The 24,564-nt window shown below is 40.9% G+C and overlaps 1 protein-coding gene across 1 annotated transcript in view; it reads right to left on the bottom strand.

Annotated features, from left to right (window-relative positions):
* The window catches only part of LOC121167523 (AF4/FMR2 family member 4-like), a 59,841-nt gene extending 35,480 nt beyond the window's left edge, over positions 1-24,361 (bottom strand). Inside the window, exons 1-5 of the mRNA XM_040996980.1 lie at positions 24,291-24,361; positions 17,478-17,604; positions 14,075-14,866; positions 11,788-11,832; positions 8,001-8,087 (exon numbers count right to left, since the gene is read on the bottom strand). Coding sequence (XP_040852914.1) covers positions 8,001-8,087; positions 11,788-11,832; positions 14,075-14,866; positions 17,478-17,604; positions 24,291-24,361 — 1,122 coding nt within the window. The remainder of the gene's footprint in view (positions 1-8,000; positions 8,088-11,787; positions 11,833-14,074; positions 14,867-17,477; positions 17,605-24,290) is intronic.
* Between the last annotated feature and the right edge of the window lie 203 nt (positions 24,362-24,564).

Raw genomic sequence — 24,564 nt, 5'->3', positions numbered from 1 at the left:
TAGGAAAAGAACAGTCTTTTCAAAATTGTAATAAATAACCAAATGCAAAAGAATAAAGCTGCTCCTTTATGTCACACACCATGGAAAAGTTAACTCAAAATCAATCAAAGAAATTAAGGTAAAAGCTAAAGTTATTAAACTTGAAAAACACAGTGCCATATCTTAATGATCAAGGACTAGGCAAAGACTTTTTATATAGATATGGTATCAAAAGTATGAAATATGAAAAGAAGATTAATTGAACTTTGTGAAAAGTAAGAATTTTTGTGTTTCAAACAATACCATCGGGGGAAAAAAAAGGAACTCATAAAATAGGAAAAAATATTTGCAACCCGACAAAGGATTTGCATCTACAACATATAAAGAATGCTTATAATTCAAGGATAACAAGACAGTCTAACTAGAAAAATCGGGAAAGAATCTGAACAGATATTTCTCCAAGAAATATGTATAAAGGGCCAGTAAGTGTCTGAGAAGATGCCAACAGGGAAACGAAGTCAAGCCCATGAAGATACCCAGCATTTCATTCTAAGATTGCTAGAATCAAAAAGATAGCAACAAATGTGGACAAACATGAGGAGAAACTGTCATCTAGGCGGAGATGTAAAATGGTAGGGCTGCTTTGGAAACATCAGGATTTCCTCAGCTGACTAAATAGAAAGTTACCAAGGGATCCAGAAATTCTACTTTCAGGAATACAACCAAGTGAAATGAACACACACCCACATAAATACCTCCGCATGAACACTGAAAGCACCATTCTTTACAATCTACAAAACGACAAATGACTGAAACACCAATTATTACACAAAATGAGATATACATCCACCCTGTGGAATGAAATTTGGCCACAAAAAGGAATGATATAGTGATTCCTTGGATAAGCCTTGAAAATATGATGCTAAATCAAAGAACCTAGCCATAAAAAGGCTGTTTATAGGATTCGCCTACATGTAACGGCTAGAATAGGAAAGTCGGTAGAGACAGCAGCGGAGGGGTTCCTAGGGGCTGCGAGGAGAGAAGGGGGCTACAGGGAATGCGAAAGGTAAAGTTTCTTTCTGTAGTGATGACTGCACAGATCTACAGACTCCTAAGTGCTCGAATGTGCACTTCTATTACTATTTTCTAAAGATTTACTTTATCTGAAAGTTAGTTAGAGAGAGAAGCAGATTTTCATTTGTTAGTCTACTTCACTCTCTCCCAAAATGACCTCAACGGCTGAGGCTGGGCCAAAATGAAGACTGGAGCGAGGAGTTCCAGTCTGGTCTCTCACGTGGGTGGCAGGGCCCGGGCACTTGCGAAGGGAGCTGGACGGGAAGTGGAGCAGCTAGAATTCACAGGTACTTTGAGAAAGGAACATCAGTGTTGGAAGTGGCAGCTTAATTTGCTACATCATAATCTGACACCCTGTAAGATATGCTTTTTTAAAAATTTAGTTTTATTTAGAAGGCAAATTTACAAAGAGAAAAGGACAGAGAGCTGACTCACTCCCCCAAACAGCCACAGTGACTGGAACTGGGTTGATCTGAGGTCCCAAGGTTCTTTTGCATCTTCCAAGTGGGTGCAGGGTCCCAAGGCTTTGGTCCGTCTTTTGCTGCTCTCTCAGAAATATTAGCAAGGAGCTAGACATGAGTGAGGCAGCTGGTACTTCAACTGGTCCCTATATGAGATGCTGGTGCTACGGCTGGAGGATTAGCTTGCTGCGCCACTGTGCTGCTGGCTCTGAGGTTCCACTTTAAATGGCAAAAGTCACAGCACAGATGTTATGGCTGCTGCTCAAGCTGCCAGCATCCCATATGGGTGCAGGTTTAAATTCCAACTGCTCCATTTCCAATCCAGCTCCGTGGTTAATGTTCTGGAAAAGCAAAAAAAGATGTTCCAAGTACTTGGGCCCTTGCCACCCTGCTAGGAGACCCGGAATATGCTCCTGGCTTTGGATCGACTCAGCTCTAGCTGTTGTGGCCATTTGGAGAGTGAACCAGTGGAAGAAAGATCTTTCTGTCACTCCTTTTCTCTGCCTTTCCTTCTCTCGGCAAATCTGTCTTTCTAATAAAAAGGAATAAATCTTAAAAATATAAATAAATAGGGCATGGTGTGGTGGCCTAGTGGCTAAAGTCTTCACCTTGCAGACACCAGGATTCCATATGGGCACTGGTTTTAATCCCAGAGGCCTCACTCCCCATCTGGCTCCCTGCTTGTGGCTTGGGAAAGCGGTTAAGGATGGTCCAAAGCCTGTGCAGCTTCCAAGGACTCTGCACCTGTGTGGGAGACCTGGCAAAAGCTCCTGGCTTTGGATTGGCTCAGTTCCGGCCACTGCAGCCACCTGAGGAGAAACTAGCAGATGGAGAAGATCTTCCTCTCTGTCTCTCCTCCTCCTCCTCTCTATCTGACTTTCCAATAAAAATTAAAACAAAAAATTTAATTTAAAAATAAATAAATAAATAAATGGGTGAAGTCACATGGCAAGTAAATTGTATCTCAATACCACTGCTTAAAAAATTGTAAAAACGGGCCCAGCGCAGTGGCGCAGTGGTTAAGGTCCTTGCCTTGCACACCCGGGATCCCATATGGGCGCCGGTTCTATCCCGGCAGCCCCGCTTCCCTTCCAGCTCCCTGCCTGTGGCCCGGGAAAGCAGTCGAGGACAGCCCAAAGCTTTGGGACCCTGCACCCGCATGGGAGAGGCTCCTGGCTTTGGATCGGCATAGCATTGGCCGTTGCGCTCACTTGGGGAGTGAATCATCAGACGGAAGATCTTCCTCTCTGCCTCTCCTCTCTGTATATCCGCCTTTCCAATAAAAAAAATAATAAAAATAAATCTTTAAAAAAAAATTGTAAATACAAAAATGGCCAAAAGGTCACTCTTACTGTTTTAGGAATTGTATAGTGAGTTAAACCACCATTTGCACTACCAGTATCAAATACTAGAGTGTTGGCTCAAGTCCCAGATCCTGCCTCTGATCCACCTTCTGTTAATGTATCTGGGAAAGCAGTGGACGATGGCTCAAGTACTGTGGTCCCTGCCGCCCGCCTGGAAGACCTGGAGAAAGCTGCATGCTCCTGCTTTCTGGCTTCCCACATGAGCAGCAGGGCCCAGGTACTGGGACTGATTTCCTCTGCTTTCTCAGGTGCATTAGCCGGGAGTTCAATCACAAGAGGAGTAGCCAGAACTCAAACAGGCGCTAGCACGATGGCAGCCACACAGGCTGCTGGTTAACTTGCTGAGTCACAGTGCCAGCCCCCTTCCAAGCCTTTTAACTGCTTGCTGTCCTATACTCACTGCTTAAATGGCCCAGGAGTTATTGGCCCTGAGACCAACACTGTGATACGGCAAGTCAAACCACTGCTTGTAACACTGGCATCATATCTTGGAGTGCCGGTTCTAGTCCTGGTTTTTCGACTTCTGATCTGGGATTCTGATAATGTACTTGGGTCACCTAGTTAGGAGATTAGAATGTTTGTTGGTTCTGGCTCCTGGCTTCAGCTTAGCACAATCTTGGCTGTTGAAATCATTTGAAGAATAAATGAGTAGCCATTCTCTCTCTTTCCTTGTCCCTCTCCCTCCTTTCCTCCTCCTCTCTTTCTTTACCATTCAAACATGTCTCCTTTTTAAAGAAAAAAAACGCAAGCCCTCAAATAATCGGAGAACTTTCCCTCATCTCTGACAAGAGTCAGATGGCCACCAGGTTACTATAGGATTATACTCTAAATAACCGACTCCAACGTCACTCCGCCAGCTACAGTGCAGATGCTAGTTCCTCACTTCTTCGCATCTACAATGCGTCTTCAGGACTTCGGACTTGCTCCTACTCAGCCAGTCTCTGATTTGCTTTTCAAAAACCCTAGTATCACTCTGCATCACCACAGCTATCCAATTTTTTTCACAGGAACTCAAAAAGGTTCTTTGATTCTCCTATGGATGAAACCCAAACTCTGCAGCATCACATTCACTCCCTGGAACACAGACTGACAGGCAAAGATAGACAAGGGACTTGCCATCACAGCTGGGTACCTGTTTGAGTAAGGCAAAGGATGACTATCTTTGCAAGTACTCAAGCAAATAGAGGTAAAATGGCAACTTTGATCAGCGCAACAAAGGGCAAGAGGCACACACAGAGTCCCAACTGCGTGCATGTGAGAGGGAGAGCCAGAGAAGCGGGCAGGACAATGAGCAGAGGTGCTCATCCAGAGGGAGCACCGTTCACTCCGAGATCTGAACCACGCACAGGTGAGTACTCAGGAGAGAAAGAACAACATATGCAAAGGCCAACAAGCGAAGAGCACAGATTCTCAGAGGAACTTAACAGGCAGCACCAAGGAGGAAAAAGCAGAGGCAGAGGAACAGCGAGACACGGAGATGGACAATCTAACACGTTATATCAGATCAAAGACGTGGGTGGCACAGTTTACTAAGCGGAAGAATTACACAACCATGTAGACAAACTAGAAAGATCATCTTAGCTGTCATACTGACAACAGCCTTGAGAAAATCAGAATGGAAGTCAATGTATCTGCTAAGAGACTGATCAAGTGGTACAGGTGGACGACTGGAGCAGAAGCAAACCAGCCTCCAAGTTCTGACCACACACTCCATCCCCAAGACATGTTTGTTCTACCTCCTATGTAATTAATAGACTTGTTATAGTAAGACTGTAAAGGCATGAGCTCAAAATGAAGTAATATATTGCAGTCATTTTGAAAGTCCTTTTACTACTGGAAACAGAACTGTTTTTACACAAGAAAATACAGTTTGGAAGGCCCGACAGCAGATGGTCTTACTCCGACATCTGGTTTCCTTGGACCCACAGACACTCTCACACAGATGGTGTTTATAACTACTTGCCAAAAAACACTAACATATAACTTTTCTGTTTCTCTCATGTACTGTACTTCCACAACCAAATATTTGACACACTGATATAAAGCACATTTCTACTTTTGTACTTCCTTATAGTACCCAGCAAAATGCTGTGAAACCATTAATAACAGAGGCAGAAGTAGAGAGGAAAGAAAAAAAGGAGCAACCTGGATGAGCAATATACCATGGGATACAGGGAAGAAACAGATTAAAACAACTTTCAAGTTGGTTGTATAGAGGGTTAAGCTGCTGAGACACTCGCATCCATAGAGGTACCAGTTCATAACTCAGCTGCCCTACTACCGATCCAATTCCCTGATAATACAACTGCAAAAGCAGTAAAAGATGGGGGCAAGTGCTTGGGTTCCTGCATCCATGTGAGAGACAACTTAAAAAATGATTAGTAAGTATAAAAATAATACAGAATATAAAAAAAGATAAAATGATATATTTAAACCCAGTACTATTGAGTCTAAAGCCACACTCTGCAGTTGCTAAGCTGTGTTCAGGGCTCAGACCGGCCTTTGCACATAGTGAGCTGTCCTGCCCCGAAGTGTATGCAAAGGGTAAACTAATCTAACAATGCAATCTTTTCAGGGCTAGTGTCACCACCAGGCAGCAGGTTCGAGTCCTGAACACTACTCTTGATCCAGCTCCCTGATAATGCACCTGGGAAAGCAGTGGAAGATGGCCTAAATATTTGGGCCCCTGCTTCCCTGTAGAAAACCCAGGTCAAACCACCTGCTCCTGGCTTAGCCCCAATCTAGCATGCGCCACTGCAGCTATCTAGGGAATGGACAAGCAGATCTCTCTTTCTCCCTGCCTCTCTCTCACCATATCTTAAAAAAATTTTTTTTTTAATTTGGGAGTCCTAAAAGCAAAACAAAAAAACCTTGAAAACAAAAAAACAAGGCTTTTTCTTTATACTAAGTAGCTGAATCCTAGCTAATCACAGGCAAATGCAATCGCCACCAATCAGGCTGCTTCTGCATATCACTTGGTTTTCAATGAGAGTCCTACAGCTTGTGTGAGAGCACAGAGGTGGGGCAGGGTGGAGATGAGTAGGGCACTGTGAGTCACCTTTAGAATGATATTCAGATTTAGAACTTTGTTTTTGCTCAGGCAGAACTCGAATTTAAGACATCACATCTTTTTCTTTTAAAAACAGTAATGATTACACTGAAGAGGGACAGTTGAGAGAACTATTGGCCTTGCAGTTAAGGCCTTCAAGCCCCAGACTGGAGTGCCTGGATTTGATTCTAGACTGGATTTGTCCCCAGCACGGATCCTGGGGGCAGTGACTCAAGGGACTGGCCTTCTGCCCTGCAGGGGAGGTGGAGATTGTGTTCCCAACTTGTGGCCTCATCTGAGCCAGGGACAGCTGTTCTGAATACCTAAGCACTGAAAAACCAGGAATTTTCTTTGTTTATGAAGAAACATCTTTGAGGTAAACCTTTAAAAGATGCTTTCCCCACCATTAATATGGGTTTTTTTCTTCCTTTTCCTCCTGCCACTATGGCAGAGGACTAGGGTCTCTTTTTTCCACTTTTCCTCCTGCCACTATGGCAGGGGGTAAGGGTCCTTTCTATCTCAGAGCCCCCTCCTGTCACTAGGACAGGAGTCTCCTTTCTCAACTTTTCTAATAAATCTTGCTTTAAAACTAAACTGTGTCCGCACGAAAATTCTTCTTTCCTGCGAGACAAGAATTGAGGTTGCTGCTGTACTCGGGGTCAAAAACCCTACAACATCCTCACATCACACACAGAAGTAAAATGACCTAAAGATAGACATCACAAATAAAAAGGTAGTTTATGAACCTTGGTTCACAAGAATAAGGTAAAGGAAGAGGATATATTTTATTTATCAAAATTAAAATATCACAAAACTTTAAAAAAGACATGATGCTAACCAAGAGATATATTTGCAACATTACTAGAATTGAGAATTCTTACTAAATAAATTATACAAAACAAAAAACCCCTGTAAAGTCATTAGATAGAAGTTACAAGTCAAACAGCAGGAGCAACAGTCACACTGATATAAGAAGTAGTCATGAGGGTGACAAAGGTGAACTTCATCAGTGATCTAGGAAATGGAATGTCATTTTCCTTCAGAAAATTGACAATACTATCAACTGGCCGTGTTCATGGAAGAAACAGGGGTAATGCAAATGGAAGTACTAACTGGTGAGTGTATTGTGATGGCACTCGAGAGGGAATTTGAGAGTATGCATGATAAACACTCCTAGCACCTGGCAATTCCACCAGCTTTTTATTCTGCAGAAATTTATATGCACACAAGAAAGGCAGGCGCAAAGATATCCACTAAAGAAATGGTTACAGAAATGGAAACTTAATGTACCACAGAGAAATGGTTAAACAAAGTCAGATGGATTCACCCTATGGGTACAGTTACAGACGTGAAAACACCTCAGTATATAATAGTATGGCAAGATCTTCAACAAACCCACTGCTAGCTAATTAAAGATACACAACAATGTATCTGTGTACAAACAATAAATGGAAAAGTCTTATGGGTAATGATTATACAAATATATAGAAATGCATTAAAAAGGCCTGCAGAGGTATATATGAATGGAGCTTTTATGAAAAAGGGGCAGGGCAGCATGGGAACGGCTTATTTACTATAAGGGATCCAGGCCAAACTTCCTAAAGGAGATATATTTCTGTATTATATTTTAAGAACCAACTAATGCTAGAAAAAAAATGCATTGATTTTAGATGAGCTTGGAAGCATTTCCTGAAGAAGCCCTTCCCACAGGCCGCAGGTCTGGGTGCCATGTCCTGTGAGAAGGGTTTCCTCAATCTATGGTTTGAGAATCATGTATCACCTCTGGCCTCAAATACATCATAAGAGCTTGCAATAAACACCAATGCCTTTAAGTCTCTCCCCATATTGCCTTCCAAGATTTCTTAAGTTCCTCTCAATCCAAGATGCTCACAATTCCATCATCCTGTTTATTTTCTTCAAATAGCAGTATTACTATCTCAACTTACCTAGTTATTCACTTACTTATTGCCTATCTCCCACTAGAATCGAAATGGCAAGACAATTTTTAATTCATATGATTAGTCAAGCCATTTAGAATTTTCTTACAGTATCAAAGATATTTTATTTACTTACCTTGGTTGGAAAAGGAAATTTGGAAGGTTCTGTTTTGCATGGAGTATGAATAGCCGTTAGAGGGGGAGGCCATGAATGCGTCATCTCCTGAAATGTAATTATTACAGTTTGTTTTCAACCAAGTTAAGGATAAAAATATACAGCTAAAAACCAGATTTGTATTTATAAATGCTGGTTTTATGACGGCTCCTCCAAAATTATACATAATTAGTCAAGTATTTATCAAGCACAATTGTGTGCAAGGCACTATGGGGTTGGTAAAAGGAATATAAATAATAACCATTCCCTGGTTTCAAAGAATTCACAGTTAGGATGAGGAAACCTGCTAATAGTTAAGAAATCAGCTTGACATGAGATATATGGCACACACTAAGTGCCATCGGGGGGAGCCTGTGGCGGGGGTGCGAGGAGAGGATAATGATATGGAAAGCAGCTAACATTTATTATGTACCTTTAATGGGCCAGACACTAGGCTAAGTATTTACATGTCTGTTACTCATTTAGTACTCACAATGCCATTATGAGGTAGACATGATTATTATCCTAACTCAGGATGAAACTAAAGTATACAGGTAAAGTCACTTTCTCAAAGTCACACGGTAAGCAGTGGACACAGAATTTCAACCTAGGAAAGTCTGACTACAACAGACTTCTCAGGTGAGAAAATGAAAAAAATTTCAAAAGGAAGTAAGAAGAAAAACAGATAAGGAGGGCCATCAGCCTTCTTTTTATGTAATCCTGTACCAATTGTGGTTGAGCGGGAGCTGAGCAAATTCACAGTGTGTATGTTAGAGGGGAGATGTAGATATTAAACTTAGAATAATTTACAAAAATAAATTAAACTTTATTTTAGGCATTTTGTTCCAAGTAACGCCAGCGGGTGAATCAAAAGTGGTACAGAACTTAGAAATATATTCCAAAGCTACATCCACAGTTAAGATATATATTCATGGGGCTCACACTTAAAAACTAGAAACTTATGTCCCCAAAGCACTGTGTTGATTAAATCAATTGCCAGGCAGCCATGCAATGGAACACCAAGCCGACAACAAAACAAGAAATTTAACTGTTCACATGAAATGATGTCTACAGTATGTTAAGTGACAAATACAAATCAGTCTATGTCCTAGTAAACGTTTATACATGAAAACAAAATCTCTGGAAAGACAGTTATGATTAGCAACCTCTGGGAAAAAGAACAGAAGGGAGACAGACAAGGTCACTTGATTTAGACTCTACTAACTGAAACTCTTAGAGAGTAACCTGCACATAATTGCCCTTTATCTCTTATTTATTTTTAATAGCGTCTGTTTCCCATTGCCTGCTACAGAAGGTGAAACTACTGTCACTATCCAGTGTTAGACACAGAGTAGGTGCTCAATTAAGCATCTTAAAATTGATATTAATTAATTAAGTATAATATTAATATTACACTTAATTTTAGAAAATATTTTAAGTTTATCAATAAATTTCTGCAAACAGTATGACTAGATATGAAGAAAACACAAAAAGGAAATGAAGTACCCCACCCATGGCTTACAGGGAAGGAGAAGGAAGCAGAATCCCATGTCTCAGGGTTTGGGATCAGCATTTTGCATCTCCAATGCTAAAATATTCTCAATGGAAAAAAACTTATCGAACTCCTGAATGTATCATGACATGATTCAAGGACATGTACCAAGCTCTGTATATATAAAATACAGAGTAAATGACCAGTACTATCAAAGAAATAATTTAAGAAAATGTTGCAGCTAAAATTTCACGTGTTGTTGAAGGTTCAGGGAGATAAATATCTGCTCTTGGAATTTTAATACAAGTGGGTAACTACAAAAGGTGAGTTATGTCACTGTAGTCTGCCTGGTACAGGAAACTGAGATTTTAAGAATAAAGGGGCGAGCATGGTAGCTTAGCGGCTAAAGTCTTTGCATTACATGTCAGGATCCCATATGGATGCTGGTTCGTATCACAGCTGCTCCACTTCCCACCCAGCTTCCTGTTTCTGGCCTGGGAAAGCAGTACAGGACAGCCCAAAGCTTTGGGACCCTGCACCTGCGAGCAAGACCCGGAAGAAGTTCCTGGCTCCTGGCTTTGGATCAGCTCAGCCCTGGGCTATTGCAGCCACTAGGGCAATGAATCAGTGGACAGGAAAATCTTTCTCTCTGTCTCTCCTTTTCTTAGTAAATCTGAGTTTCCAATAAAAAGAAATAAATCCTTTATATAAATCTTTAAAATAATAATAATAAAGTGATTCTAACATGTAACTGAAGAGGAAAGAGAAATACATTCCAAGAAAGATTACTTCAAGGAAGTAAAAGAGCAAAATAAAAGTATGGGTTGGGAAACCAGTTGGGTAAAAGCACTGAGGGAGCGTAGAGTCAGGAAAGCCTGTGGAAGGGCTGGAACATAACACTTAGACACTACTCACTCTTTCAATGGCTCCTACAGAGTTGCTGAAATTTTCTTAAGTGAAAGAATTATGAAGTCTGGAGAGTGAATTAAAGAAGCTGGTAATAACACAGAAGACAGGTAAGCAGGTAGAGACAAGCACACTGAGGTCCCTGCTACAATTACAGAAGCTTAAAGGTCACAGAAATGGGAAGAATGGATATTTCAAAGGAAATTTCAAAGTCTATATATCTCATTCTTTATACTAATTAGATTCTGTACCTAAAAGGAAGTCTGATAGCATAGCATTAGACATGTTACATTTGAGCAAGCAAAGAAAAATCCAAATGGAATCCAGCTAAGAAGCAATTAAGAGAAATAAACCAAAACACAAAGGAGGCCAACCACTGAACAGATAAAGCCAAGACTAGCAGGAACAGGAGTCAAAACGCAGAAAGAAAACACAGGGGGCTAGGTAAAAAGCACCACACTTAATAGAGAACAGAATACACAAGGCAAGGCTTCCCAAACGGTAAGGAGCGAGATCAAGGAAAGTGCCAGGAAAATAATAACAATGAAGCCTTAGAATAGTCAAGGAAAGAAATGATCGTTCCAGAAGCACAAACTTTAAATTCCTAAATCAGCAGAGAGGGAAAAAAGTATAAACCCAAAGGAAGCTCCTAGATGAAGGAGGAGAAAGTGTCTGAGAGGAACAGGTTCAGCAAAAGGGAGGTGACAGGGGGCTCCAGGAAGGTATGCGGGAGAACAGGGAAAATCAAATAGAGACACACAATTTAAGAGCTTACAAGGAAAAAAGTACAAGTAACAGGAGACTGCGTTTTCTCCACGGAGTGAAACACAGTCAGGGTCACTCATTTAGTATCTGGACTTTCTCTTTTTCCAACATTTTCCTTTTCTTCTAACAAAAGAATGCACATTTTGGCCACGTGTGGGTTTTAAATGCATTGCTTTAAATACCCAAAAAGTGCAGTACTTAGAGGTCTGTTACTACCAGATTTCTAACCAGAAGGTACAGATGGATTACAAAGCCAGCTATCTGCAAGGTGAAGATCTGAATACTGAGTTTTTTAAAGCATTTCAAAGTATTAACTGTACGATAAGTTGAAAAAGCATGGTTATATTGTATTTCTTCCTTTCAAGGCACATTGCTAGGACTGAAATTTATTTTACTTAAAACAAAAAACAAAATCAGCTTTTTGAAGGTAAACAGTAAAACAAAAAAGCCACGTGATTCAGAACATAGGGAGAAGCGGAACAGTCATTTATGATGAATATAATCAAGTTACACATATAAGCAATCTGTTGCTGTGGCTCCTGTGCGAAATTCTGTAAGCTTGCAGAGGACCATTATCCAATAAATAAATACATAAACAAAACTTACTTTAAGGATTTCATCCACACAGCTCACATCACCAGAAGCTGAAGCCTTAAGAAAAAGAAACACACATTTGAAGTATGATTAGCTTTGTGTACAGTACCTATAAAGATTTTTAGAAACTATTATAAATGAAGTAGAATTTAAGTAAATCTTCATGGGGGGGAGGGTGCTGTTAGAGTGCATCTGGTTCAGCCACAGCAAATGACACCAGCATCCCAAACAGGAATGCTGCTGGGAATCCTGGCTGCTCCATTTCCAATCCAGCTCCCTAATACAACTGGGAAAGCAGTTAATGACTTCAAGTGCTGGTCCCAGTCCTCCACAGAACCATTCCACAGAATGGTTCCTGTTCCTGGCTGTGGCCTAGCCCAGCCTTGGATGTTGCAGGCATTCAGGAACCAGGAAATGGATGATTTCTCTCTCTGTTTCTGTCATAATGCCTTTCAAATGAACAAACCTTAAATGAAAAAAAAAAAAAAAAAGTATTGATGATTCTACCAGTATATTAAATCAGAAAACTAGTTAGAAAGCACAGTTTGGGGAAATCTGTATTTTTCAATGGTTTTTATAATTGTGTATTTTTTTATACTTCAGATGAGAAATAATTTTTAAGACATGATATTTCAAGTAAGCAGCTTGTGCAAAATTGAAGTTTCCTTGTATACAGAATATATCATGATACTAAGGTAAACCACTTCATATAAACCAACAGAGGAAGACAAGTACTACTAAGCATTATTAAAAGTATTACTGTCACATAATACAATGTAATTAAAAAAAACAAAAGTATTACTAAGAGTATTGGCTTGGAACATGATGGGCACAGTCCTTTATTTTTAAATCACAGATGTAAGTTGCTTATTTTAAAGCACAAACATGAATTAGAAAGCTCAAATCCAGACAAACACTAAGGATCAACAATTCAGTTTGCCTTGGAGGCATAATTAGATGATAAATACCACCAAGAGAAGTTCCTTCTTATTTTGACTATCCCTGATCCTTAATCCCATTCATCATGCAGGAACATCAACTGAGAGTTTTGGATAATGATGTCACGTCAGTATTTTTTATTCCGTGAACTGCATTAAAAAAGAAAATCTCACCTAATTCAAAATAAATGTTCACTTCCCTGACTATTCTGAAGTCATGTTTCAGTATCAGGCGATAAAGAGGTAACAAACACAATAAATTTCAAATTACCCCTAGAAATTTAGAGCAACTTGTCCAATCCTTTAAGTATAACCAAAGGGGAAAAACTCACTACATAACCACTATACAACATTCATTTCCATAAACTGCAATGCCCCAGTATGTGGTACCACAAACCATGACTCCCATTTCATTCTCCAGTACCACTACAATGAAGATGTTGCAGTGCTGGCTCTACGTCCCTCTAGCTTCCAGCTCCACTGGCAGCTGCTGCAGATCCTGGGCGGCAGCAGCGATGATCAAGTAACTGGGCTTCTGTCCTCCCCACCCCACCTCATGAGAGACCTGACTGTCTTCTCAGGCCCTGGTTTCAACACTCAGGGTGAGAGAGTGAACCAGTGGACAGAACTCCCTTTCTGCCTTTCACTTAAAAAAAAAAAGGGGGCCCGGCAAGGTGGCACAAGTGGTTAAAGGTCCTCGCCTTGCACGCCCGGGATCCCATATGGGCGCCGGTTCTAATCCCAGCAGCCCCGCTTCCCTTCCAGCTCCCTGCCTGTGGCCTGGGAAAGCAGTCGAGGACGGCCCAAAGCTTTGGGACCCTGCACCCGCGTGGGAGACCCAGAAGAGGCTCCTGGCTTTGGATCGGCATAGTATCGGCCCGTTGCGCTCACTTGGGGAGTGAATCATCAGACGGAAGATCTTCCTCTCTGTCTCTCCTCTCTGTATATCCGCCTTTCCAATGAAAAAATAATAAAAATAAATCTTTAAAAAAAAAAAGCAGCAAAATAAAATTTAAAAATAGAAAAACTGATTTCTAGACAAAAGCAAGCAAGCTATGTATCATGCCATGCCATCAACAGTGAGAGAGATGGCACTGATAGGTCAGGCTTCCCCCAGCTGACTGGTCATTTTCACATCTGAAATCAGTGAAGCACATTTTTCTACTTCCCAGGAGGGAAAGCTAACAGTCCCTAGATCCATTTGGGAGTCACTTGCAAATTTTTCTTTGGACCTCTTTTTTCAGCCTTTAAATTTGCATATTCTTTATCATTAGGGCAAAGCTGCAGCTCAGGTTCAATTATAATTCAAGGTCAACAGGTTAACACATCACAGTGTGAACAGCTCTGAACTGGAGACTTACATCCAGTGGTTGGGAAGGGATTTTCAGCTTGGTGAGATGGGCTTTGCTGCTGGGCTTCAGTTCGGTTGTGCTGTTGCCATGGGATTGGCTGCTGTAGTGCTCAGAGGACAGTTTGGGTTCCATGGACTCCTGTCCATCCATGGGCCGCACATAGGCAGTGGGTTTCTGTAACATGGAACTGGACTTTGACATCAATGAAGGTGGGAAAGCCTGATTTGAATGCTGCCCACTTGAAAACGGTACGCGAGAGGGAGAGTCCCAGTTCGCATCAGGGTCCCGAGGAGATTTGGAACGCTGATGTTCCTTGCTATGGTGATCATTCCCATGAGATCTGGAATGACTAGAGCTTAATGAAGAAACAGCCTGGGGCTTTCCAGGGCTAGACGAACGTGATTTGGAGTGTTCTGATCCATGCTGGCCTTTTTTCCGGCTACTGCTCCCACTGCTGCTGTATGAGTCACGGTCATGCCTCTGGCCACTGCTGTTGGTGCTACTGCTGCTCGCACTGGTCCGCTGGCTACTATGTCCACTTTGCAAGCCAGACGACCGTTTCTGAGACTGAGAAGTGCTGGGTGCAGGTCCTACTGGAGTCCATTTGCTACTCTGATGAGAACCTCCATGTCTCTGTTCAAAGAAATTTGGATTTGATTTTTCATCTGTGGTTGGCGGTACTGTAGGCTTGGGAATTGCTACAAGCTTTGGTATAGCTCTATCTCCTATGAAATCCTGCATTTCATCGTAGTCTCCAAGCATACTCTGAATGCGACTTGATAATTTATCTTCTTTGCTAGTCTAAAAAAAAAATGCAAAATAAAGGTATAAAATTAGCATGCTCAGCAATAAAATATTCTTCAAAACTTATTTATTAACTTTCAAATACAAAGAGAACTTTTAAAGGAAGGCTACATATTTCAGAGTTAACACTTAGAGGCAATGATAAATACATAACTTTCATAGCAACACAAAACAAAACAAAAAACAAAAACTAACACTAATGCTAAAATAGAAATATTGCAGGGGCTGCTATTGTGACATAGCAGATAAAACCACCACCAGTGATGCCAGCACCCCATAAGGGTGCCAGTTTGAGTTCCAGATGCTCCCACTTCCGACCCACCTCTCTGCTATTGCCCTAAGAAAGTAGCAGAAGATGGCCCAAGTTAATGAATTCCTAGAAGTTCCAGGACCTTGGCTTTGGCCCAGCACAGTCCCACCTGCTGCAGCCAGATCAAAGATCTCTGATTCTCCATCCCTAGCCCTGCTTTCAAAAATAAATATGCCCTTATATATATTAACTGTTAGGCCAGCATGGTAGCTAGCACTCATATTTTGTTAATCCATGAACAATTTTATTCCTCTTAATTCAGTGTTATGGTCAGAAGCAAAAACAAAAAATTTAGTGAAACAAGTTATACCCAGATTGTTTTTTGTAACTCCCCCTGTTAATTCACCATAATAAAAGTCTCAAACAAACTAAACAATGAAAATTTCTTGAAAAAGTTTCAAATCCTGAATATTTTCCCTGACCAATGAATTTTTCAACTTTTGAAGTCAACAGTAAGTTGTAAAAATATCATTCAAAAGTGATAAAAGATCTAAGATGTCTGATGTCTATAGGTTTTAGAACTCTCGAATTTTCATAATCAAAGAAAAAACTGACTGCATTGAATAGACATAAAAAACAACACACCAATATTTATCTATGAGATTGGCAAGAATCAAGTGAGTTTAGGTTATTAACATTGATATAATCCAAATCATAATGGTAACCTTATGGCTAAAGTCTTCACTTGCATGCCATAGGACCCCACATGGGTGCCAGTTCTAATCCCAGCAGCCCTGCTTCCCATCCAGCTCCCTGCTTGTGGCCTGGGAAAGCAGGTGAGGATGGCCCAAAGCCTTGGGACTCTGCACCTGCGTGGGAGACCTGGAGGAAGCTCCTGGCTCCTAACTGCAGATCAGCTCAGCTCCAGCCACAGTGGCCACTTGGGGAGTAAATCAGCAGACTTAAGATCTTCCTTTCTGTCTCTCCTCTTCTCTATATATCTGACTTTCCAATAAAAATAAATAAATCTTTCAAAAAATGAATAAATAAATTAGAAAATGTTTGATAGCTCTAGCTAACAGACTTTTTAAAAGGTAGAACATATAAGTAACTTCCATAAGAACCAAATGTAATAGAAGTAAACTAAACTTTGAATATGTTGTTACTTTTAATATTTCATTAGAAAAACGACCACTCTCACCCTCATACTGTAGTCATTACTGCATAACACATGGTGTACTGCAATTCAAAACGCTCACGGAAAAATAAACTTAGCCCTTACTTTCATTTTCCCATGTACCTCTAAGCTCACCTTCATATTTTTACTGTTACATACATAATACAAGTCTTTAAAATGTAAAGAACAATTCAAACACAATCCAAGGCCAAATCAAATGTCACTAAAGGTACATTCACAAACAGAAACTGTATTATTTAGCGACTCGCAAACCATATAGCTAGTAGTAATAGAAACCGATCCATTTATTACTACAGCTTGTTTTAATATTAATTTGATACTGTTAATCAAGTACTGAAAGGAAAGCAACTGGAAGCATTAGAAGGAAAATGAAAGAGGTTAGTATCACACAAAGAGCCAAACACTAAAGATATGCTCATTTAAACTTACTAATAATTATTACAACTCAGTGAATTAAGCATGTGAATATCAACCGTGTGGATAGGAGAAATAAAATCATCTACAAAATGTTAAACTCACTTGATTCATAAAACTGAAGAATAAAACTTTTCAAAAGCGTACTCACTATGCCACATACTGGCCTCCCCAGGCTGCTCCACAGAGGGTCATGAGCTGAAAGCAGTGGACAGTCCAAGGGCCTGGCCACTGCACCCGTGTGCAGACCCACAGGAAGCGCTGGCTTTCACCTTCACCTGGCCTAGCCTTTGGGGATGTCAACTAGCAGAGGGAAGGTTCTCTAACTCTACCTCCATTACTGTAACTCTGCCTTTGAAAGAAAATACACCTAAGTCCTCGCCTTGAACGCCCCGGGATCCCATATGGGCACCGGTTTTAATTCCAGCGGCTCCACTTCCAACCAGCTCCCTGCTTGTGGCCTGGGAAAGCAGTCAAGGACAGCCCAAAGCTTTGGGACCCTGCACCTGTGTGGGAGACCTGGAAGAGGTTCCTGATTCCCGGCTTCAGATTGGCGCAGCACCGACCGTTGCGCTCACTTGGGGAATGAATCATCGGACGGAAGATCTTCCTCTCTGTCTCTCCTCCTCTCTGTATATCTGCCTTTGTAATAAAAATTAATAAATCTTAAAAAATAAATAAATAAAATAAAGTAAAGTAAAAATAAAATAAAATAAAATACACCTCAAACAAAACAAACAACTTACAACTTTGTAAGGCTCAGCAAAGAGAGGAGAGCTGGGTGGGAAGGCGTCTTCGCCCTGCTGAATTTCCTGATTCCGCCTTTCCCGTTCTTTCATACGCAGCACATTCCGGTCTTCACGGTTCATGTTGCTACGAAGAGACACAAGTCAGACATCACACACGCACAGACAAAATTAAATTCTTAGTACTTTTTTGTCAGTGTAATATTCACTTGCATATTTCCTTCTAATTTTCAATTAATAACTGCCATTAGAGCAAAAGCTGGGTCTTGGTAAGGTTAATCAACATCAATAGCATCTCCACAATCACCCAGAGGAAAAACCCCAGTGCAGAATGAGAACCCAGCCAGGAATACACGTCGCCCAGCCGGTTTTCAAAGTGCTCAGTTAGCTACATAGGAGGTACAGCTTGTGCAGTGCTAAAACCCCAAGCTTCAGTTTGTGTAATCACCACTGCCTCCTGAGAAGCCCAACTATTCTCTGTTCTGAAAGACAGAGAACCGGGCCAGCTAATGCCTAATCTTCTCATTGCAAGCATTGGGGATCCCACATGGGTGCCAGTTCGTGCCCCCGGCTGCTCCACTTCTCATCCAGCTCCCTGCTTGTGGCCTGGGAAACAGTAGAATCGGAGACCTGGAAGAAGCTCCTGGCTTTGAGTCAGCCCAGTTCCGGCTGTTGCCACTTGGGAGTGAACCAGTGAACTGAAAACCTTTCTCACTGTCTCTCCTTCCCTCTGTAAATCTGTCATTCCAACATAAATAAATAACTCTTTTAAAAAAACAAACAACAAAAGAGTAGAAAACCCATTTGCTTTTACCCCCCAGGGCCCAGCTCTGTTCTGTACTTTGCATCTCTACCTTAAATCAATTTCTTCTTGTCTCAAATACAGCCTCCTTGGTGTCCATCTGTGTGGCAGTTTGATCTCAGCTTTGCTGTTGCTCTAGATCCCCCCCGCAAAATGACATTTCTCCTCTAAAGACACTAACATTTCGAGTAACACCTCAAAAATATGGCCAAACTGAGGTTTTCAATAACCATCTTTGGTTAATTTCGGTTAGTAAAGAAATTGAACTGAAACAGTCTTGTGGGATAGGTGAGAAAATGGAAGTGCCACTTCTGTAATTGTGACACTATGTTGTTTTTTAAAACTTGTTTATTTTTATTGAGAAGTCAGATTTACAGAGAGCAGAAGAGAGAAAGATCTTTCATCTGCTGGTTCACTCCCCAAGTGACCACAATGGCCAGAGCTGAGCTGATCTGAAACCAGGAGCCAGGAGTTTCTTCTGGATCTCCCACGTGGATGCAGGGTCCCAAGGCTTAGAGCAGTCCTCCACTGTTTTCCCAGCCCATATCAGGGAGCTGGATGGGAAGAGGAACAGCCAGGACACGAACTGGCATCTGTCTATATGGGATCCAGGCAGGTGCAAGGCATGCATTTAGCCAGTGAGTCATCACACCAGTTCCTATGTTGTTCTTTTTACTCAAACAAACCAAGAAGGACAGTTAATTGGTAATAGAAGGAATTTTAGTTAAACAGATTAGGAGAAAAAAGATGTCAAACCCCTTGGACAAGGGATTACCAGGGACCCTGTGACACTCTTTTCTGGAATCAAATTATAAAGTATCTGTTCTGGTTTTATCAGAAAAAAAAAAAAAAGAAAGGTCTGTTGGAGGCACAAAGAAATATCAAGTTATGCCCTTGGAGTATTCTAATTCACAAAGCAAATCAGAAAACTGAAGTAAATCAATATCAGGGGAAATTATTAATTAGGATGTCAAAGCCAATACGTTCTTGAAAGAGGACATTTATCACAGTGAACGTGGGAAGGTGCCATGGTAGAAGAGGCTAATCCTCCGCCCCAAGCACCAGCATCCCATACGGACACAGGTTCTAATCCTATCTGCTGCACTTCCAATCCAGAGCTCTGCTTGTGGTCTGGGAAAGCAGCAGAGGATGATCCAGGTGGTTAGGGGCCTACAACCATGTGAGAGACCAAGAAGAAGCTCCTGGCTCCTGGCACTGCAGAGACTCAGTTATGGCCATTAGGCCATTTAGGGAGTAAACCAGCAGTTGGAAGGTAATGCACACTCTCTCTCTCTCTCCTTCTCTATGTAAATCAGCCTTTCAAATGAAAGTAAAATTTTTAAGTAAAAAAGAACAATGAAAGCTAACATCCCAAAACAAAATTTCTCAAGTACCAACAGTGTTATGCAAACAAAACAACGTGATGTACAAAAAAGGACATTCTTAAGTGTTCACATTCAAATATAAGATGTTTCGTACTTACACAATATTCTAATACATTTAGACTGGAATATAAACCTATTGCAGGGTATAGAAGTAATGTGTGGGGCCCAGCATGGTAGCCTAGAGGCTAAAGTCTTAGCCTTGAAAGCACTGGCATCCCAGATGGGTGCTAGTTCTAATCCTGGCAGCTCCACTTCCCATCTAGCTCCCTGCCTGTGGCCTGGGAAAGCAGTCGAGGACGGCCCAAAGCTTTGGGATCCTGTACCCATGTGGGAGACTTGGAAGAGCTCCTGGTTCCTAGCTTCAGATTGGCTCAGCACCAGCCATTGTGGTCACTTGGAGAATGAATCATCAGACAGAAGATCTTCCTCTCTGTCTCTCCTCCTTTCTGTATATCTGACCTTGCAATAAAAATAAATAAATCTTAAAAAAAAAAGTAATGTGTAATTTCTTTGGTTTCTCTAGTACTAAGCACTCTACCAAACCACAGGAAGTATCTGAATCTTTCCTTAATGACTTTTTTAAAAAAGATTTATTTATTTTTATTGCAAAGGTGGATATACAGAGAGGAGGAGAGACAGAGAGGAAGATCCTCCACCAACTGGCTTACTCCCCAAGTGGCCATAACAGCCATCACTCGGCCATTCCAAAGCCAGCAGCCAGAAGCTTCTTTGAGGTCTCCCATGTGGATGCAGAGTCCCAAGGCCTTGGGCTGTCCTCTACTGTCTTTCCAGGCCACAAGCAGCAAGCTGGAGGAAAAGTGGGGCAGCCAGGGTACACACCAGCACCTATGTGGGATCTCAGCAAGGCAAGGACTTGATAACCACACCAGGCCCTCCTTAACAATTACTATACAACATCTGTACTTAAGTACTCAGAGATCCTATGTTGAAAGAAAATATATTTTTCTCCTGTACATTTAACCAACAAATTACATCATACTCCATACAAGAAACCTGTAGGTAGAGTTTTGAACTATAATGTTGGCATTTCACAAAGCAGTATTTATCTGATAGGGCTAATGAGGCATATTAGTTTATCAGTAACCATAAATATCCTAAATTGAAATTGTCAGTGGCCAGAAAATTTCTTTAAAATGACACACTTTCATGTATGCAACAGCCATAAAATAATCACTCAAGAAATACCGTTAAATGTATTGCAAAAACAGGTATGACTCCTGAGGCCAGTGCTGGGCATTGCAAAAAGCCACTATCTCCAAAGTTCCAGGTCAACTCCCAGCTGCTCTTCTTCCAATCTAGCTCCCTGCCAACGCAGGAAAGTACCAGAAGAGGGGTCAAGTCTTTGGTGAAACCCCCGCTGGAATCCTGGACTCCTGGTTTTAGTGGGGGACCAGCAAAACAGAATATTCTCTCTCTCACTCTCACCTCCTCTTCTTAATTGCCTTTCATTCAAATAAATAAACAATACTTTTAAACACACAATTTCCACAATACAATTCTCTCTCTGATTCACTGCCAAAGAAATCCTGTTTTGGAAAATAAAACAATGAGCAGAAATGACATACAGCAGAGATTTCAATGTGGGAGACCTACACTGCAGCCTGGCACTGGCCTCACGTCCAGCAAGTCCAGCCTGGCCATTTCAGGCATGAGGGGGGAAGTAGTGGAGGGCAGGGGCAGTCTCAGGATTTCTGCCTCTCAAATAATTAAAAATAAAAAAGCCAGAAATATTGAAAACACTACATTTACTTAAGTAAAAACTTCACACCAATAATGGGACACAATGGCGTCACACATTTCATCATGCAAGTCACTGAAGATACATCACTGCATATTTTTCCTCTTAGAAATATTCAACCTGAATCTAATCACCTAAAGCAAACCTGAGGTGAAGATCATTCTACAAAATTAGTCTGAAATATCTAGAAAATGTCCAAAGGTGAGTAGAAGACTAAAAATTACTTCTACGATTGAGGACTTTTAAATGCAACACATGGTCCTTCGCTTTCCTGATCCGAGAATGAAGTAGTGGATATGCTTGTCAGGTTTATTACTGGGAAACTTAAATACAGACAGCATTTCAGATAACAATATAAATGTTAAGTTTCTCAACTCTGTATAATGACTAATGGATGCAAATTTTCTTTTCTTTTTTTTTTTAAGATTTATTTTATTTTTATTGGAAAGGCAGATATACAGAGAGGAGAGAGAGAGGAAGATCTTCCATCCAATGATTCACTCCCCAAGTGAGCGCAACGGCCGGTGCTGCGCCAATCTGAAGCCGGGAACCAGGAACTTCTTCCAGGTCTCCCACACGGGTGCAGGGTCCCAAAGCTTTGGGCCATCCTGCTTTCCCGGGCCACAGGCAGGGAGCTGGATGGGAAGCGGGACTGCTGGGATTAGAACCGGTTCCCATATGGGGTCCCGGGCGTGCAAGGTGAGGACCTTAACCACTGCGCCATCGCGCAGGGGCTGGATGTAAATTTTCAATAAGAGGTGTCCTGGGCCCTGCACAATGGCTTAACAGCTAAATCCTCGCCTTGCAAGCAGAAAACAGCTCTGGGGATTGGACCCCTGCAGCCACGCAGGAAACCCAGATGAAGCTCCTGCCTCCGGACTTTGGCCTGGCCCAGCCTCAACCTAGTCCTAGCTGACATAACCATTTGAGAAGTGAAACACTGGATGAAAGACATTTATCTCTGTCTCTCCTCCTCCTCTCTAATCATGACATTTGAATACATAAATAAACATTTTTTTAAAAAGAAGAAGCGTTAGCACTAATTTTCAAGATGATCCCTTGTCTCCCTATGCTGTTGCTCAAATCACAGGTGGTTTAATGACAGCTAAGCACTATCACTAGCTGCTATGGATCATCTTGACACAGTGCAGTATCCTTGCTAATAAAAGCACTCAAGAATAAAATAAATGCACAACCAACCAAAAAAGCAAATCAACCAGCCAAAAACAAAAACAAAAACCAAAAAAACAAACAAATAATCATTTTCTCTATCTTCTGTAAGGTCCAAACCTCAAACTATAAATAGCTAGTATGGTACATATAATAATTAAACACTTAATCTCCAATTCTGATTACATAACATACTAAATACAAGAAATTCGGGCAAATCTGTTTTATCTTTTATGAAGAATTCATATTACTTAATCTGATGCTAAGGACTGCAGGACTTGAACACGTTATAATTAGTTTTCCAGGATTTGAAATGCTGAACACGAACAACACTACAATAAAGTAAACCTAACAGATGGTTATATTACACTTCATGCAAACAGCAGAATACACAGCCTACTCGGACACACCTGGAGTGTTTCCAAGACAGATTATATTCGATTACATCTAAATAAACTGAAACGGAATCAAATTATATAAAATATCTTCTCTAACAATGGAATGAAAAACAACATCAGACAATATAATGAAAATTGGCAAGTTCACACTTGCCATCCAGCTCCCTGCTTGTGGCCTGGGAAAGCAGTCGAGGACGGCCCAGAGCCTTGGGACGCACGTGGGAGACCCAGCAGAAGCTCCAGCCATTATGGCCACTGAGTGAATCAGCGGATGGAAGATCTTCCTCTCTGTCTTACCTCCTCTCAGTGTATCTGACCTTTCAATAAAATAAATAAATAAATCTTTGAAAAAATTTTAAAAGAATTTAAACATATCAAAAGATACTCTGTGTTCATGGATAAGGTTCTGTACTAGTAAATGGCAATACTTGAGTCCAGAGCTGTAGCACAGGAGACAAAGCTATTAGCCAAAGTATGAGCATTGGATATGAAAACCAGTTTTAGTTCCAGGTACTCCACTTCCAATTCAGCTTCGTATTTACACGTTTCAGAAAGCAGTGGAAGACACCCCAAGAACTAAGCACCGGTGAGTACATAGCAAACCTGGAGGAAGGTCTAGGCTACTGGCTGCTGGATTCAGACCAGTCCAGCTCTGGCCATTACACCCGTCTGAGATCTCTCTAACATCTCTACTACTCTTTCCAACTTTGCCTTTCAAATAAATACATAAATGTTAAAAAAAAAAAAAGCCAAAACTGATGATTAGATTCAACATACTCCCCATCAAAATTGCAGCTGATATTTTGCAGAAATTCACAACCTGATGCTAAAATTCACACCAAGATTCTACGAGTCAAAATAATCTTACAAATAAGAAAGGTGGAAGCTGCACACTTCCCGACATCAAAAAGTAGTACAAACTTACAGGCCAATAAAACACACCTCACAGTCACAACTGACTGTCCACAAGAGTGCCAAGCCGGCAACTACAAATTGCCCAAAGACTAGAATCAACATTTCTCCAGCATGTTTCAATAAGCATATGAAAAGATAACTCACATCTTTAGTCAACAGAGAAACACAAATGAAACCAGGATAAGGCACATCTGCACACCAATTAGGATATTCACTAACAAATTGTAAAAAGTGACAGATAAAATATGATATATACATAGTGAAATATTATTTGGTCATAGAAAGTAATGGAATTCTGATATATAATATGACATGGATGAAACTTAAAAATTTTATGTGAAACAAGCCAGATACGAACAGACACATATTATAAGATTCACTTACTGGATTAGACAAATTAGTGGAAACTGAAGATAAAACAAAGTTGGGACAATGGGCAGATATTCATGGAACATCTGTGATGGTAAAAAGAAAGCTTCATAAAGACAGTGGTGACAGTTGTATAACATTGTGAATACACTTAATATCACCAAACTGTATCTAAAATAACAAAATTTTGTTATGTCATTTCACAATTAAAATATTGACACATACCAACACCATTTAAATGTAAAATCCCAGTGAACTAGAAATTGTATTTATATAAAACATATTTCAT

Source organism: Ochotona curzoniae, unplaced genomic scaffold (assembly GCF_017591425.1).
Source record: "Ochotona curzoniae isolate NIBS_2020 unplaced genomic scaffold, NIBS_Ocur_1.0 patch380, whole genome shotgun sequence".
NCBI lineage: Eukaryota > Metazoa > Chordata > Mammalia > Lagomorpha > Ochotonidae > Ochotona > Ochotona curzoniae.
The sequence above is the reverse complement of the archived record's forward strand: the minus strand, read 5'-3'. Positions and strand labels throughout refer to the sequence as shown.